Source organism: Schistocerca serialis, chromosome 12, assembly GCF_023864345.2.
Source record: "Schistocerca serialis cubense isolate TAMUIC-IGC-003099 chromosome 12, iqSchSeri2.2, whole genome shotgun sequence".
NCBI lineage: Eukaryota > Metazoa > Arthropoda > Insecta > Orthoptera > Acrididae > Schistocerca > Schistocerca serialis.
In genome coordinates, this window is record NC_064649.1 from 101,691,047 (window position 1) to 101,707,271 (window position 16,225).

At 41.0% G+C, this 16,225-nt stretch overlaps 1 protein-coding gene across 1 annotated transcript in view; it reads left to right on the top strand.

Moving 5' to 3' along the window:
- The first annotated feature begins 8,017 nt into the window (after nucleotides 1-8,017).
- Nucleotides 8,018-16,225, top strand: part of LOC126428431 (uncharacterized) — a 69,881-nt gene continuing 61,673 nt past the window's right edge. Inside the window, exon 1 of the mRNA XM_050090357.1 lies at nucleotides 8,018-8,146. Coding sequence (XP_049946314.1) covers nucleotides 8,107-8,146 — 40 coding nt within the window. The 5' untranslated portion in view covers nucleotides 8,018-8,106. The remainder of the gene's footprint in view (nucleotides 8,147-16,225) is intronic.

Sequence of the window (16,225 nt, forward strand, 5' to 3'; positions counted from 1 at the left end):
AGCAGCTGCGGCGTGTGAGCTGCACTCGTGGCGGGCTGTCTACTGGCGGCTGTGGGGCGAGTGCCACTTCCTGCGGTGCTCGGCGTGCAATAGCTCCTTCCCTGTGCACCAGGCCCGGTGGTGTCTCCACCATCCCAAACCGCCGCAGTTCTTCCCTGCTGAGCAGCACAGTACGGCCGCCTACCCTGTCGGCCGGTACCCCTGCTGTGGAGAAAGGGCTTACCGCTTTGAAGTTCTTCCCCATCAGTCAGTAAGACCTGAATATTCATTCAATTCCACTTAGCAGTAGTGAGTCCAAACTGTCATTTGAGTGTGACAATTGCTCTTTAATTTCACGTGGCATAAGGTGGTGGGGAGAGGGGGGTGGGCAGGGGAGGGGAGAGAGAGAGAGAGAGAGAGAGAGAGAGGGAGAGAGAGAGAGAGAGAGAGAGAGTGAGAGAGAGAGAAAGAGAGAGAGAGAGAGAGAGAGAGAGTACAAACATAAAGTAATGAGACTTTAAGTGAAATTAATATTGTTTCTTTAACAATCACTTAGTACACAGTCAATATAAAAATTAATAAACATAACATAAATAAACTTATTTTTGTTCGGTGCCTGAAACAAAACATTTTGTAGAATTGTTTTGGTTGGTACAATAACACAAACAAAGCACCAAATGAATTTATACACCCTGTTGAGGATATACACTTTTAATCCACCACATAATAGCTTGTTATACAACAAAAGTGCGCCTTTCCCCAGTCTGAAAAAAATTATGCAAAAAATAAATCACACACAATTATTAGTCTGTTTGTGTTCAATCAGTTTATTTTCAGTTTTTTAAGCTGAGTGACACACATCTATAGTGAATTGTAAAATGTATTCAGCTTATCTGCTCTGTCTCGATGGTCCACAAGTGGTTATCTTGGAGGAGAAGGCCGTGAGATGAGTGTGATCTGTGTAAACAGTGAAGTGTTTTCCCCCCATTTGATCTCAGAAACTGTTTTATCACCACATATATAGCTTACAATTCCCTATCAGTGGCATTCCATTTTTATTTTGCTGTCATAGGCAACCGAGAGAAAAATGGTGAAGGCCACCACAGGTCATTGACTAACTGTTGTAGTATGGCTCATAGAGCAACTTGACTTGCCTGTCATTGGGATAGCAGGCGACTTGTGGTGTGAATAAGAGAGTAGTACAGCCCATGGCATGTAGTCTTTGGCAGAGTTGAGTGCCTTCATATGCTTTGGATTCCATTTCACTTTTCTATTCCCAGCTGCAGACTTTCCTTTTAACAACTCTGTGAATGGCACCAGTAGTACCACTGCTTTTGGTAGGTGCCACCTTTAATAATTGCACATACCAAAGAAATACCACAAGTCTCTGTTACGTTTTCAGAAACAGCATATTTCAAACATTATCTACCATTTCTGGCAAAGGGGCAATACCCCTATAGGATGCCTCAAAACCTAGAAATTTGACGCTTCTTTTATCTAATACACAATTCTCCCTATTAATGATTAATCCATGTATGTTTAGGTATTGGAATAGCTGCCAAAGGTGTTTCTCGTGCTGTTCTAGTGACATTGGAAACACCAAAATATCATCCACATAGCAAAAGAAGAAAATCAAGACCCCAGATAACCTGGTGCATAAAATGTTGCCAAGTTTATGCTGCATTTTTGAAAGAATACAGCATGCGATGGTACTCAAACAGGCCGAACAGAGTGATGATGGCAGTCTTTTTTAGTCTTCTGACACAACCGGTATTTGCAAACATGGTGTGGTGCAACTGATGATGTTGAAAACTTATGCCACCATTATGGCATTCTTAAAACCCATCACATGGTAAGGCCTCTGTCAGGTACGATTCTGGCATTCAGTGCTCAGTACTCTCCACTTAAGAGCCAAGTGTTGTTGCTCTTCAACATTGTGTGTAAAGGCAATGCCCATTGGATTCCCAAAGGTGCTACTTCTCCTTCAAGAATTTGTCTATTGATATGTCTTGCCTCAGTGAGTTTTCCAGTTGAAAGTGATGCAAGAAGTCTGCCCACAAAATAGGTTCACTGACACTCATCACAGTGAATATCCGCAGAAACTGTCTGTGCAGTCCCACAGCATCATTTGCCTCGAAATAATGTTCTGGTAGCACACTGAGGTCAGAACCAGTGTCAACCAAAAAATGGGTTCCTAATGTGTTGCCCACCACAAAAAGCCTTTGTGGATTTTTGAATGCTTGCATGAAACCTATTGTCTGTAGCTGTTGACCCAACATGTGTGATTCACCTGAATTCATTTGGAATTCAATGTGCATCTCTTCAAATCTCAGTTCGTCTCAACCTGGCACGAAGTTGATTCAGTGGCATCTTGTTTTTATCAGTTCTGCACCTAGCTTGGGTGCAAACATTGTCAAGTGTTTGTGGGCTATATCTTGCCCAGATAAGAAATTTGATGCTCTTGCTTGTGTTGCATTTAAGTGGGAGACTTCAGGCTGTTGAAGTCAGAGATATGTGTGACCTGAGCTGATTTGCTGCAGTTGTTCCAAAGGAAGGGAGCTTGAGTGATGAGCCAGTCATGGACATTTTCATGAACTGTGCATCCGAGTGCACACTATAGGCATTAATGGTTGCAGGCATCACCTGAAGAACCAGCACCTTAGACACGGCAGGGGAATGAGAGGATGGGCAACAATTATGAGTAGGACAATTGCTGCTAGCACCCATTAGTGATGGTCAAATGCATTTGCTAGGAGCCACGCATTTTTGTGCCTCAACTCCAAAACATTGATGACACCAGCACTCGTAGGATTTATCTGTACTTGCCCTAGCATCCTGTTGCCTGTTAAACATATAACGCTATCTGCTTTGCATTTTGTCATCATAATGTTGCACATTTTGTGGTGTTGCAATCTGCATGCTGAGCACTTTGCTGCTCTCCCCTAGCTAATATGTAGGTCTCAGATGTGTCTATCTGGATGCTTTTCTGGACTGCCAGTTGGCTCCACCTCTAGTGTGTGTGGTTTGGGGCTACCTGCCTTGTTGACCCTAGCTGTGATGCTGCCAGCATTAAATTGAAAGCAACCTGCAATTGCTTCTGTCTTATCTGCTAATGGTGTGAGTGGCAGCTCTTTATCCACAGCCAGAACTAACTTGACATTTGTTGGAAGTGATTTTAGCCACACCATCCATAATAAATTTTCTGGTAATAGATCAGAACCCACCAATGACCAAACCTCTTACAATAATTACTTGGAGGATCTGTTTTCCAATTGATTGTCCATTAGTAATGGCTGCAGCCTTGCCTCAGGTGTAGATGGAAATGTTTGAAGAGGCATGTTCTTAAAGTAACGTGACTGTGCATATGAGAGACTTTCTGCAAACTTCCTCTGAAATGTCTGAGTTGTGTTCATAAGAACATTAACACAGCAAAACTGAAGTGTACTGTTACTCATGCCATGTTAGCTGAAAATGCTTTCAGCTTGAGCAAATCACAAGTCTAGTCACATAATCAAGAACAATGGCAGCTTAACACGATGTGCTGTCCTACCTTTTATTGGATATGCTGACTGTGTGGGACGCTGTACTGTGGAAGTACCTGCTGCTACAAGGGGTAATGGCTATGTTGCCACATAAGGTCCCCTTTGTTGATGCTGTTGCTTGTGTTTAGGTTATCCATACTTCATATTCGTACTCAGGGTCACCACTATAAGAACCTTTTGGTTGGTACAAAATGTAAACAAAACACTAAATGGTTAATCACACACCATTGAGGATATACATTTTTAACCCACTTTCTTTAACATCATGTAATAGCTTGCTACACAACAAAAGTGCACACTTTCCTAATCGAGAAAACACAGTGCAAAAGATATGTCACACACAATTAGTCATTTGTCTGTTCAGGTCCGATCGGTCAATCCTCAGGTTGCTACAATTTCAAACAAGGCACAGTCATTTATTGGTAGCTGTTTTCAATATTGTTGTCAGCACTGGACAATGAACTTCACCAAGAAAGCTGCAATATGCCTTCTTGTGATGTGTATAGGTGTAGCAACAAAAGAAAATATGGAATTATCCTGCTAATTTTTGAAAATTATGCATTGCATCATGAGATCAAACCCACCAAATGCTGATGTAATGTTTTTCAGGGGTAGACTAAGTAGTGTACTTGGTCCTAATGACATTACTATATTTAGTGCCGTTTGTATAGATGTAAATTCAAATAGTATATTAATTATATTAGTTTTATGGGTATTAGGCTGTGGCCCAAGACATAATTCTCCGCGTAAAATTTCATCTTACAATACTGCAGACATCATCAGAAGCTTTAATGACTCAGAAAGCAGTTACTGTCGCTAACAAGCTCAGCAAGCCAAACTGTTCATATCAGGGGTGTCCATCCCATGGGTTGCTAGTGGCTCAAAGCAAGTATAAATGTGACCCAAGAAGTGAGCATCTATAACACGACCAGTGAAAAAAAATTGCATTTATATAAAGTTATGATAAACTGAATATTTCAAATCTGAAACTGCTGCCATATGAGCCTCTCTCTCTCTCTCTCTCTCTCTCTCTCTCTCTCTCTCTCTCTCTCTCTCCCCCCCCCCCTCCCTCCCTCCCTTCCCTCCCCCTTTTTTTTCTTTTTGCTCACCAGTTTTTGATCATTGAATGCAGGCTTTCATTTCTGGTTTTGACGTGTGAAGTGATTTTTGTTTTATGACCATTAGGCCGTGGTCCAAAGCATAATTTTCTGCCTAATATGTTGTCTTCTAACGGTTGAGACATCAACAGGAGCTTTAAGTCTGTTTTCAAATGTTCCTTTACAGGTTATCCCTTCTAACTATAATCTGTTGTAGATCCCTAGAACAGAAAACCACACCCAGTTCTTGGCAAGAGGTTAGGGTCACACTCATCTACAAAAAAAGTAGTAGACTGATCCACAAAACTACCTTCCAATATTCTTAACACTGATTTGTTGTAGAATCTTAGAAAATATTCTGAACTCAAACATAATGAGGTATCTTGAAAAGAATGATCTCCTCAGTGTCAACCAACATGAATTTTGAAAACATCAATCATGAGAAACCCAGCTCACACTTTTCTAACATGACATACTGAAAGCTTTAGATCAAGGCAGTTACCACATGTAGTTTTTCTTGATTTCTGATTTGATTCAATAGCACACCTACACTTATTGTCAAAAGTACAATCATATGGGCTATCAAGTGAAATTTGTGGCTGGACTGAGGACTTTTTGGTCAGGAGGACACAGCATTTTATCTTAGATGGAGAGCCATCAGTAGATGCAGAAGTAACTTTGGGTGTGCACGAGAGAAGTGTGTTGGGACTATTGCTATTCATGTTGTATATTAATGACCTTGCAGACAATATTAATAGTAACCTCAGACTTCTTGCAGATGATGCTGTTATCTAAGTTGAAGTACCATCTGAAAAAAGCTGCATAAATATTTGGTCAGATCTTGCTAAGATTTCAAAGCGGTACAGAGATTGGCAACTTACTTTAGATGTTCATAAATCTAAAGTTGTTTGCTTCAAAAAATGGAGAAACATAATATCCTATGGCTGTAATATGAATGAGCCACTGTTGAAATTGGCCAACTCATACAAATACCTGGGAGTAACACTTTGTCGGGATACGAAATGGAATGCTCACATAGGTTGTCATGGTAAAGCAGGTGGTAGACTTCAGCTTAGTGGTAGAATACATCTGAAGCGCACACAGTCTACAAAGGAGATTGCTTACAAATCAGTCATGCAACCAGTTGAAGAATATTGCTGTACGAAATAGGACTAACAGTGAATACTGAACATGTACAGAGAAGGCAATATGAATGGTCACAGGTTTTTTTTTATCCACCGGAAAGTGTCACAGAGATACTGAAGAAACTGAAATGGAACACTCTATGAGATGAACATTATCACAAGAAAGTCTATTAACAAAGTTTCAAGAACCACCTTTAAATGAGACTCGAGGAATATACTAAACTCTCTACATATTGCTTACATAGGGATCATGAGGATAAAATTAGAATAATTCCAGCGCTAAAAATCCTAATAACTGGTGCAATGGTATGTACCCTCCACCATACACTTGACGAAGGTTTGCGGAGTATAGATGTAGGTGCAGATATGTAGTTTGTTAGTAGTCAGTAGTGTTAAGTATACTATGTGTGGCTCAAAAGTACTTGTCTTCTTCTAGTGTGATCAAGTAAGCTAAAAGGCTGCATACCCATTGTTTATGTCTATCTGTGTCATACACTGACCATTGCATGGATAAATACAAACAGTTCAGCTTGCTAAGCTTTTTTGAGACTAACTGCTTTCTGAGTCATAAACTCTCTGATGATGTCTGCAGTATTGAAAGATAAAATGTCAGGCAGTTAAAACTCCTGATGATGTCTCAAGCCTTGGAAGACAAAATATTGGGCAGAGAATTATGCCTTGGACCATGGCCTAATGCCCATAAAACAAAAATCATTCCACACAGAAATACCGGCAGTGCAAGACTGCATTCAGTTATCAAATAATGTAGTAAACATGAAACTCATGGATGTATCAAACTCGTATGATAATTTAAATATAATAAGTTCTGACATTAGAGTAACGGACACATGCTTCACTAGAGCTGAGTATGCTAAAATTAGTGAAAAATGTTTTAGATAACATAAACTACAGTAGCTTAAATTTTCATTATTCTGAGCACTATTGTCAGTAGTTGAAACTATCTAAATGCAGCTGTGCCAAAAATAGCAAAAATTGTTCTGCTAAAACGAAATGTGAGTGGACAATAATTATGGCACCATCCTATGCCAACCTATTCATGGGCCATCTAGAGGAATCCTTCCTAAAAACCCAGAATCCTAAACCCCTGACCTGGTTCAGATTCATTGATGACATCTTTGCTATCTCGATTGAAGGTGAGGACAATCTATTCACATTCCTCCAGAACCTTAACAACTTCAACCCCATTTGCCTCACCTGGTCCTACTCAACCCAACAAGCCGTCTTCTTAGATGCTGCCCTCCACCTCAGAGATGGCTACAGCAGTACCTCTGTCCATAATAATCCTACTAACCACCAGCAATACCTCCACTTCGGCAGCTGCCACCCATTCCATACCAAGAAGTGGCTTCCGTACAGCCTAGCCACCCATGGTTGTCACATCTGCAGTGACAAGCAGTTGCTCTCAAAATATACCGAGGGTCTCATTGAAGCCTGCAATACATCCTACGTTCCCGTAACCCTCCTGGCCTCAACCTTCATTAGTCACTGTCCTCATCCATCCAGCCCCCTCCCTGTTCCCATTCCAGCACTACACAGCCATCATTTCACCGCCACACCCAGTCTTTTAATTTATTTTTATTTCTCTCCTTTCCGCTACACCCCCTCCGCCCCCCCCCCCCCCCCCCCCGCCGCCGCCACCCTTTCTCTCCTGCCCTTCGTCTAAACTGCAGCACTTCACTGTGCGCCACCCACCCCATACTATCCCTCCCCCTCCCCGCCCAAGCCTCCTCCTTACCCCCACCCAGTCTCCACTCCTATCATGCACTGGTGCTGCTTCTCGCAGTGTGGTTTCAGTTGTCTGAGACTGCAGATGTGTGTGCAAGTTGCGTTTGCGTGAGTGTGTGTGTGTGTGTGTGTGTGTGTGTGTGTGTCTGTGTGTGTGTATGAGTACCAACTTTCCTTCTCTAATATTGTTACTTTCCATCCTGAATGTCTTTAAACACAAATTATCAGGGAGAAAAAATGGGATTCTGTTGCTCTGGTGAGAGCAGCCAGAGGTAGCAACACGTGTGTGTGAGATGTGCTTGCTTGTGTGAATGTATATGTGTTTTCTTTTTTGAAGAAGGCTCTGGCCAAAATCTAGATGTGCAACAGCTATTTGCTTTGTCTCTCTGCAAATCAATGTGTCATTTTTATGGTGAGCAGCATTATATTCTTTTTGTAACTTTCCATTGTTTTAATAAGTAAATAAAGTGTTTCTCTTCATTGCAGGGTTGTCAGTTTAAAACTCACACTCTAGAACTGGAATCAATATGTGATTCAGCTGTTCACAATGTTTTTATAGCACACATAGAGCAAATTGCTGTGGAACCTCCACAGCTAATGTTTCCAGAAAGGATAACATATTTTATCAGCCCAAATGGTAATAAAACTTGCTTTTCTATAACATCTAAGTACAAACAGCCACAATAGAAAACTTTGTCTTATGCGTATTTCTTAAATTTTGCAGAATTTTCCACATGATGCACATATATGTCCTATTTCAGTCATGCTGTTACTCAGAATAATAATTAAACACATTGTTAAAGTGATTAATTGAAATAGTTTGAAGCAATAGAATTTGTTCACTATTATCTATGGAAAGGTATATTGTCTAGTGACTGTAAGGAAGTGCAGAAAGACTTAAGACAAAATTTTCACTTGGTGTAATGAATGACAGCTCTCTTTAAATGTAGATAAATGTAAGATAATGTCTGTAACAAATAGAAAGTATGCGGTAGCACACAATTAGATTAGTGGTGAACATTTGGAGTGTGTCACATCATTTAAGTGAAGTGAAATGGGATGAACACCTAAAATTCAGTATTAGGTAAATGAATGAATTATTTAGGTGTTCTGCAGAAGTGCATTGTATCTGTAAATGAATATGCATACAAGATGCTAGTACAACTTGTGAATGTGTTGTTCTAGTGTTTGGAGTTCTTATCAAGTAGGCATGATGACAGACTAAAAAGAAATCTGAGTTATAGTGCTAGGATTATAAAGGGTCAGTAAAGCCCATATGTAGCTAGAACAGAGATGCTTGGAGAGCTTAATTTGGAATGTTTGGAAGAAAGGCAACTTAATTTTAGCAAAGCCCTGTGTGGCAGATGTAGAGAATCCTTTGTTTGAGAAAGTGTGTGCAACTATTCTGCTTGCATAGGGATCATAAGAAAAACCTCAGAAACTATAAAGCGTGCAGAGGCTTACAAACTGACATTGTTCCTTGCTCAATACACAAATGGAATAGGATGGAAAATCACTGACATTAGAGTGAAGTATTCTCTGACTTGCACTGTGTAGAGGCTTGTGGCATATGCAAATATATTTAGACATAGCTGTATATATAGGATAGCAGCATCTAAATGGTCAAGAGCCAGCAGCAACAAAAGCATAGCATATAGATACAAGGTAAATATGAGAAGTTCTCATCCTGTCAATAAATGTGTTTTTCAGTTAAAAAATGCACTTGCAAGGCTTGTCCAGAAAGCAAGTACTGCTTCAGAGAAAAAACCTCATAAATTTTTTTTTCAAAGCCAGATTTATTTGCATTTCTTGAACTATTTGTCTACATAATTCCCACCATTGTTCAGACATAGCAAGAAAACGACTTTTCTATACCCTTGTCATAGATGCCACCTGTGAAGACAGCCAGTCCTTAACACTATTTTTTTCATTGTCACCACTGTCAAAGCTTCTTTCTCCAAAATCCTGCTTCAAATTCAAGAACAAGTGGTTGTCAGAAGGTTCAAGACTAGAGCTATATGGTGGCTGATCGAACATCTGCCGCCTGAACTGTTGAATAAGGTTTTGAGTGACGTCAGTATAATAGAGACATGCATTGTCATGAAGCAGCACAATACTTTGACTGAACATTACATGCCTTGTGTTTTGAATTGTGTGCCAAAGTCTTCTCACTGTTTCACAGTATTGTACCATATTAATGATTTTACTTCTGGGAAGTAAATTAACAAACGGAAAGCTTTTCTGTTCCAGAACACAGTGCACATTATTTTTTATACTGACAGCATTGTTTTTAATTTTTGTTTATTTGATGGATCATGAGTCCTTCTGTCTGTTGACTGTTGTTTTGATTCTGGAGTGAGACGGCAAACCCAAGTTTCATCCCTGGTCACAATTCACAATTCATCTCCCTCATAACTATATTGGATAAGACATGTCAAAGCACTGCCAAATCACTTCATTTTGTGGACATCTGTAAGTATTTCCAGTGACAAGTCTCATGCAAACCACTTTTTGAAATCTATGGAAACTCATCACGAAGCATTCTTACTGTGAACTGTCTATTGTCATAAGTTTTCTCATTCATTTTCTCAACCAAACCATCGTTGACAACAGAAGGCCGCCCATTCCAAGCTTTGTCATGAATGTTGGTTCATCCACCACTGAACTGTCTCACTCACATTCTCACCAGTCCATCAGTCATTTTCACCATAAATATATACGAGCTGATAATGACTTTCAGTTGGCGTAACACTCTTTGTGTTCAAAAACCATGTTACTGAACGCACTTCACAGTCAATGGGCCCAGATATTGTGTTAAACATTTTGAATGATCACTAACAAATGTAAACACAACACAACTGACTGGAAAGGCAATGAATCAGAGAGACAAGTGAGAATGTGTGAAACTGCAACACTAGCACTGCAGTGGCTGTAGAATGAAATGGTACTTACTCTCCAGACATGCCTTGTATCTTTTAACAAAGTCCCTTTTTCCATGTGATTATATTCCATCCCTCATGTACAATGTTGTGTCTGGAAAATATAAATTTACAGCTCCCACATTCTCTTGTGAAGAGAATTCAAAACGTTTTCTAGGCACAGACTTCCGTCATGACTGGTCTGACACTGTCACTTTTTCCTGTGTTAATTATTTAGTCTTAATTTTGTTAACTTTGTACACAGTTTTGAAATTTTTTCACACTTTATGAATGTATTAGGTTGGTGCATATGTTCGCTGCATTTTTGTTTTGCATGGTGGTATTCCAGTTGCTATGGATTTATTTATTGATTGTCATTTTTTATTCAAAGTTCACTGTTGCTGTTTGAGTTTGCATATTGTCTGTCATCTTGTCATTTGGAGACAGTGAGTGGAGCTGTAGACGCTAGAAAATGGACTGCCAAGTGGAGAAATTGGAACTTTTATGACATTTGCTTCTGTCTGAGTTCAATAGAAGGGTGACAGCAGTGGAGGCAGCCAGAAATATTTGCACCATGTATGAGGATAATGCCACTGGACACAGCAAGGCACGAAAATGGTTTTCTCATTTTAAGCAATATCATTTTGACATTAGAGTCTCTCCACATTCAAGAAGACCTTCAGGATTTGATTCAAGTCGTTCTTACACATTAGTCTGCAATGATGCACATCATTGAACTTGAGAACTGCCAAATATGATGAACTGTGATCATACCACATCTTAACATTTGCATTCATTGGGCAAGGTTAAAAATAGGGTGGATGGGTACCACATGCTCTCAGTCAAAATCACAAAAATCTGTGGGTGATCATATGTGCATCACTGCTTGCTCGTCACCAATCAGCTCATGAACAAAACTGACCATTCCTATCCTGAATAATTACTTGTGATGAGAAATGGTGTCATTATCTTAACATAAGGAAAACATAGGTATGTTTGAGTGCAAGCAAAGCAGCAACTCCCCATACAAAGACCTGCACACATCTACGAAAGATAATGTTACGTATCTGGGGAGCAGTAATGGAGTGGTGTGCTGTGAATTGCTTCCCTGAAACATGACCATCACTACTAACATTTATTGCAACAACTGAAACGTCTTGCAAGTGCAATCCAAGGACAATGACCAGGAAGACTGCGTGAAGTGATGCTACTCCACGATAATGCCCACCCACAATTTTCTAGATTAGCAAAAAACATGATACAAGACTTGAATTGGGAAGTCATTCCATATCACCCTTATTCACCTGACCTTGTGTCCTTACTTTTTCACTTTTTCCACACACTATCAAACAACCTTCAACGAACTTCTTTTCTGGATGAAAAAGTACTCCAGAGAGTTCTTCACCTCAAAACCACATGATTTCTGAAATCAAGGAATCAAATATTTATGACATCATTGGCAGAGTGTTGTAAATAGTGAAGGAAAATATATTATTGACAACTAAAGCCTCTGTTATGGGTATCTGTTGTATTTATTAAACTTATGGAAAAATGCTATGAACTTATGCACCGACCCAATATTTTTCGCATATGTTATTGCATCACATTTATTCTGTATGGGGAAAGAAAGAGTTGTATGCCATTGTTGGCTAGGAGAATCAAAAGGATGGATTCAGTCACCAAATTGAAAATATATTACTTCATCCATGCGCAGTGGCCCCTTTCCTCATAATGTATCAGTTTGTCTCTTAAGTGTATCTGTTGAACTGGAATATTGGGTTTTGATGTCCCATTGACATTGAGTTCATGAAGGATGGAGCACAAGCTCAGATTGTGTGAAGGATGGGGAAGGAAATTGGCCATGCACTTTCAAGGGAACCATCGTGGCATTTGTCTGGAGTGATTTAAGGAAGTTGTGGAAAACCTAAACCTGGATGGCCAGATGCGAGTTGAGTCCGTGGTCCCCCCAAAGGTGAGTTCAGTGTGCTAACCAGTGCGCCACCTCACACAGTGCATCTGATGATTGTAAGTGACTATTATGGATGTGTGTACAGTGTGGTACCATATACACTATGTGATCAAAAGTATCCAGTCACCTGGCTGAAAATGACCTACAAGTTCATGGCGCCCCCCATCAGTAGCTCTGGAATTCAGTTTAGTGTTGGCCTACCCTTAGCCTTGATGACAGCTTCCACTCTCACAGGCATACATTCAGTCAGGTGCTGGAAGGTCCCTTGGGGAATGGTAGCCCATTCTTCATGGAGTGCTGCACTGAGGAGAGGTATCGCTGTCGGTCAGTGAGGCCTGGCATGAAGTCGGCATTCCGAAATATCCCAAAGGTGCTCTAGAGGATTGAGGTCAGGACTTTGTGCAGGCCAGTCCATTACAGGGGTGTAATTGTTGTGTAACCACTCTATCACAGGCCATGCATTATGAACAGGTACTCGATCATGTTGAAAGATACAGTCACCATCCCTGAATTACTCTTCAACAGTGGTAAGCAAGAAGGTGTTTAAAACATCAGTGTAGGCTTATGCTGTGATAGTGCCACACAACACAACAAGGTGTGCAAGCCCCTTCCATGTATGACCACACCATAACACCACCGCCTCCGAATTTTTCTGTTGGCACTACACATGCTAGCAGATGATGTTCACCGGGAATTCGCTGTACCCACGCCCTGCCATCGGATCGCCACATTGTGTACCATGATTTGTCACTCCACACAACGTTTTTCCATTGTTAAATCATCCAATAACGTTTACGCTCCTTACACTAAGCAGTGCATCGTTTGGCATATACTGCCGTGATGTGTGGCGTATGAGCAGCCTCTCGACCAAGTTTTCTCACCTCCACCAAACTGTCATAGTGCTTGCAGTGGATCCTGATGCAGTTTGGAATTCCTGTTTGATGGTCTGGATGGATGTATGCCTATTACACATTATGACCCTCTTCAACTGTGGGTGGTCTCTGTCAGTCAACAGATGAGGTTGGCCTATACGCTTTTGTGCTGTACGTAACCCAGCATATTTCCACTTCACTATCACATAGAAAACAGTGGACCCAGGGATGTTCAGGAGTGCGTAAACCTCGTGTACATATGTAAAATGCAAGTGACACCCAATTTCCTGATCATGTTCGAAGTCCATGAGTTCCGCAGAGTGCCCCATTCTGCTCTCTCACGATGTCCAATAATTACACAGGTTGCTGATATGAGGAACCTGGCACTAGGTGGCAGCACAATGCACCTAATATGAAAAACATATGTTTTTGGGGTGTCCGGATACTTTTGATCACATAGTGTACGTGCTGTATGTTGATCAGAGAGAAGGGAGAGAACGAAACACTGTGCTGTCACATGGTCTACTCCTCTCAAATAGCACCAAAGGAACCACTGAATTTAATGTCCCCATCAACAGTGTCACATGCACTCAGTCCACGAGACTCTGGAATTTAATCCAGGACATTGGGACAGAGTCGGGTGATTACGATGTACTTTATACCACCATCTCTCCTCTCCTTGACAGTCAGAAATGTGGTGAAAATCGGGATTAAACCAGCTACCTCTACATCTAGCACCACCACCGAATCATGCAACACCTACACGAGCAGATTGGATTTGCAAAATTTCTTGCCCTTGACAACCACATTCTGGTCGCACAGATGATGATATTCTAATGTAAAAAACTTGTTACATATTGTCAGAATCAATGCTTCTCTCTTTGGTGGGATGTACATTATTATGAAATTTACTTGCAGATTAAATTGTGTACAACATCAGGACTGAAACCTAAAACCTTGCCTTTAGCGAGCAGTGAGCTCACCAACTGAACAATGCATGAACAACTCACAGTCTTGAATTTTTTTCCTTAAAAATTCATTGATGCCAAACAGACAGAAGATGCCCTCCTATACACCACGATGTGATGGTGACCACTTTAAAAACCCACATCTCCACAGCTACAGCAGCTATGACCAAACAATCACTATCTCCACAGCTGCATCAGCTGCCACAATGTAACCACCATAGTGTAGCATAGGGGAAGGAGAAGACACAAAAGAGGAAGTGAAGCACCCAGAAGAGGAGGAGGAAATTCAGCGATTAAAAAGTCAGATATACAAAGAACTTGGCAGTTATCAGTATTATGTTGCACTCTCTCTGGCCCAGATGCGCATACTGATTTGGTTGAGAAGGATGTGATAAAGCCGTTGTATCCTTTGCTGAGACAAACTGGTCCTCGGTATTCTGGATACTGGCACTTGGATGGAGCTGACATTCGAGCTGGTCCCACATGTGTTCTATCGGGGACAGGTCTGGTGATCTGGCAGACTACAGGCGTATCTCAACATCACACAGGCAGTTCGAGGTAACACACAAGAACACAGAGTGTCCGTGACACACCGTTGTGCTGTCAGAGCTCCCATAATCACTACATGAGCTGAAGTCGTATCTGATGGCTTCCCATGTCATGATTCCAGGAGTAACAATGCTGTGCCTGCCCAGAAAACTGGAAGAATAGGATCTCTCCTCAGAAGTCAGCTGCCATACTTGACAATTTGTTGCACAATGTGATACCATTTGTCAGCAGACCATGCTTTCCGGTCAGAATGCCACTCCAACTCCAGCCATGGTGTTATGGCAGCTTACACATGGAATGGTAATTCCCTAGTCCATCTGCTGCTAGTCTCCAACCAATGCTGCAGGATGAGAAAATCACAGAAGGTTCATTAGTCGCCCTCAGATGCCAGAGGGAGACATGGAGGGATCGCAGTTTGCTTATTCGATAATACGGCAATCTTCCATTGTGGTGGTCGGACGTGGTTGACTGGAACCTTGACAACTAGTGTGACTACTTTCATGTTTCCACGCAGTCCAGCATCCGGCCACTGTCACATTTAAGTATCCCACAAATCTGGACATCTGCATCTACATCTACATCTACGATCTGAAAACTACTTAGAGGTGCATAACAGAGGGTAAGTCCCATTTTGCCAGTTATTAGGATTTCTTCCTGTTCGCATCTACATCTGCAATCTGTAAACTACTTAGAGGTGCATATGTTGTTGTTGTTGTTGTGGTCTTCAGTCCTGAGACTGAGTTGATGCAGTTCTCCATGCTACTCTATCCTGTGCAAACTTCTTCATCTCCCAGAACTTACTGCAACCTACGTCCTTCTGAATCTGCTTAGTGTATTCATCTCTTGGTCTCCCTCTACGATTTTTACCCTCCACACTGCCCTCCAATGCTAAATTTGTGATTTCTTGATGCCTCAGAACATGTCCTACCAACCGGTCCCTTCTTCTTGTCAAGTTGTGCCACAAACTCCTCTTCTCCCCAATTCTGTTCAGTACCTCCCCATTAGTTATGTGATCCACCCATCTAATCTTCAGCATTCTTCTGTAGCACCACATTTCGAAAGCTTCTATTCTCTTGTTGTCCAATCTATTTATCGTCCATGTTTCACTTCCATACATGGCTACACTCCATACAAATACTTTCAGAAACGACTTCCTGACACTTAAATCTATACTCGATGTCAACAAATTTCTCTTCTTCAGAAACGCTTTCCTTGCTATTGCCAGTCTACATTTTATATCCTCTCTACTTCAACCATCATCAGTTATTTTGCTCTACAAATAGCAAAGCTCCTTTACTACTTTAAGTGTCTCATTTCCTAATCTAATTCCCTCAGCATCGCCCGACTTAATTCGACTACATTCCATTATCCTCGTTTTGCTTTTGTTGCTTTTCATCTTATATCCTCCTTTCAAGATACTATCCATTCCGTTCAACTGCT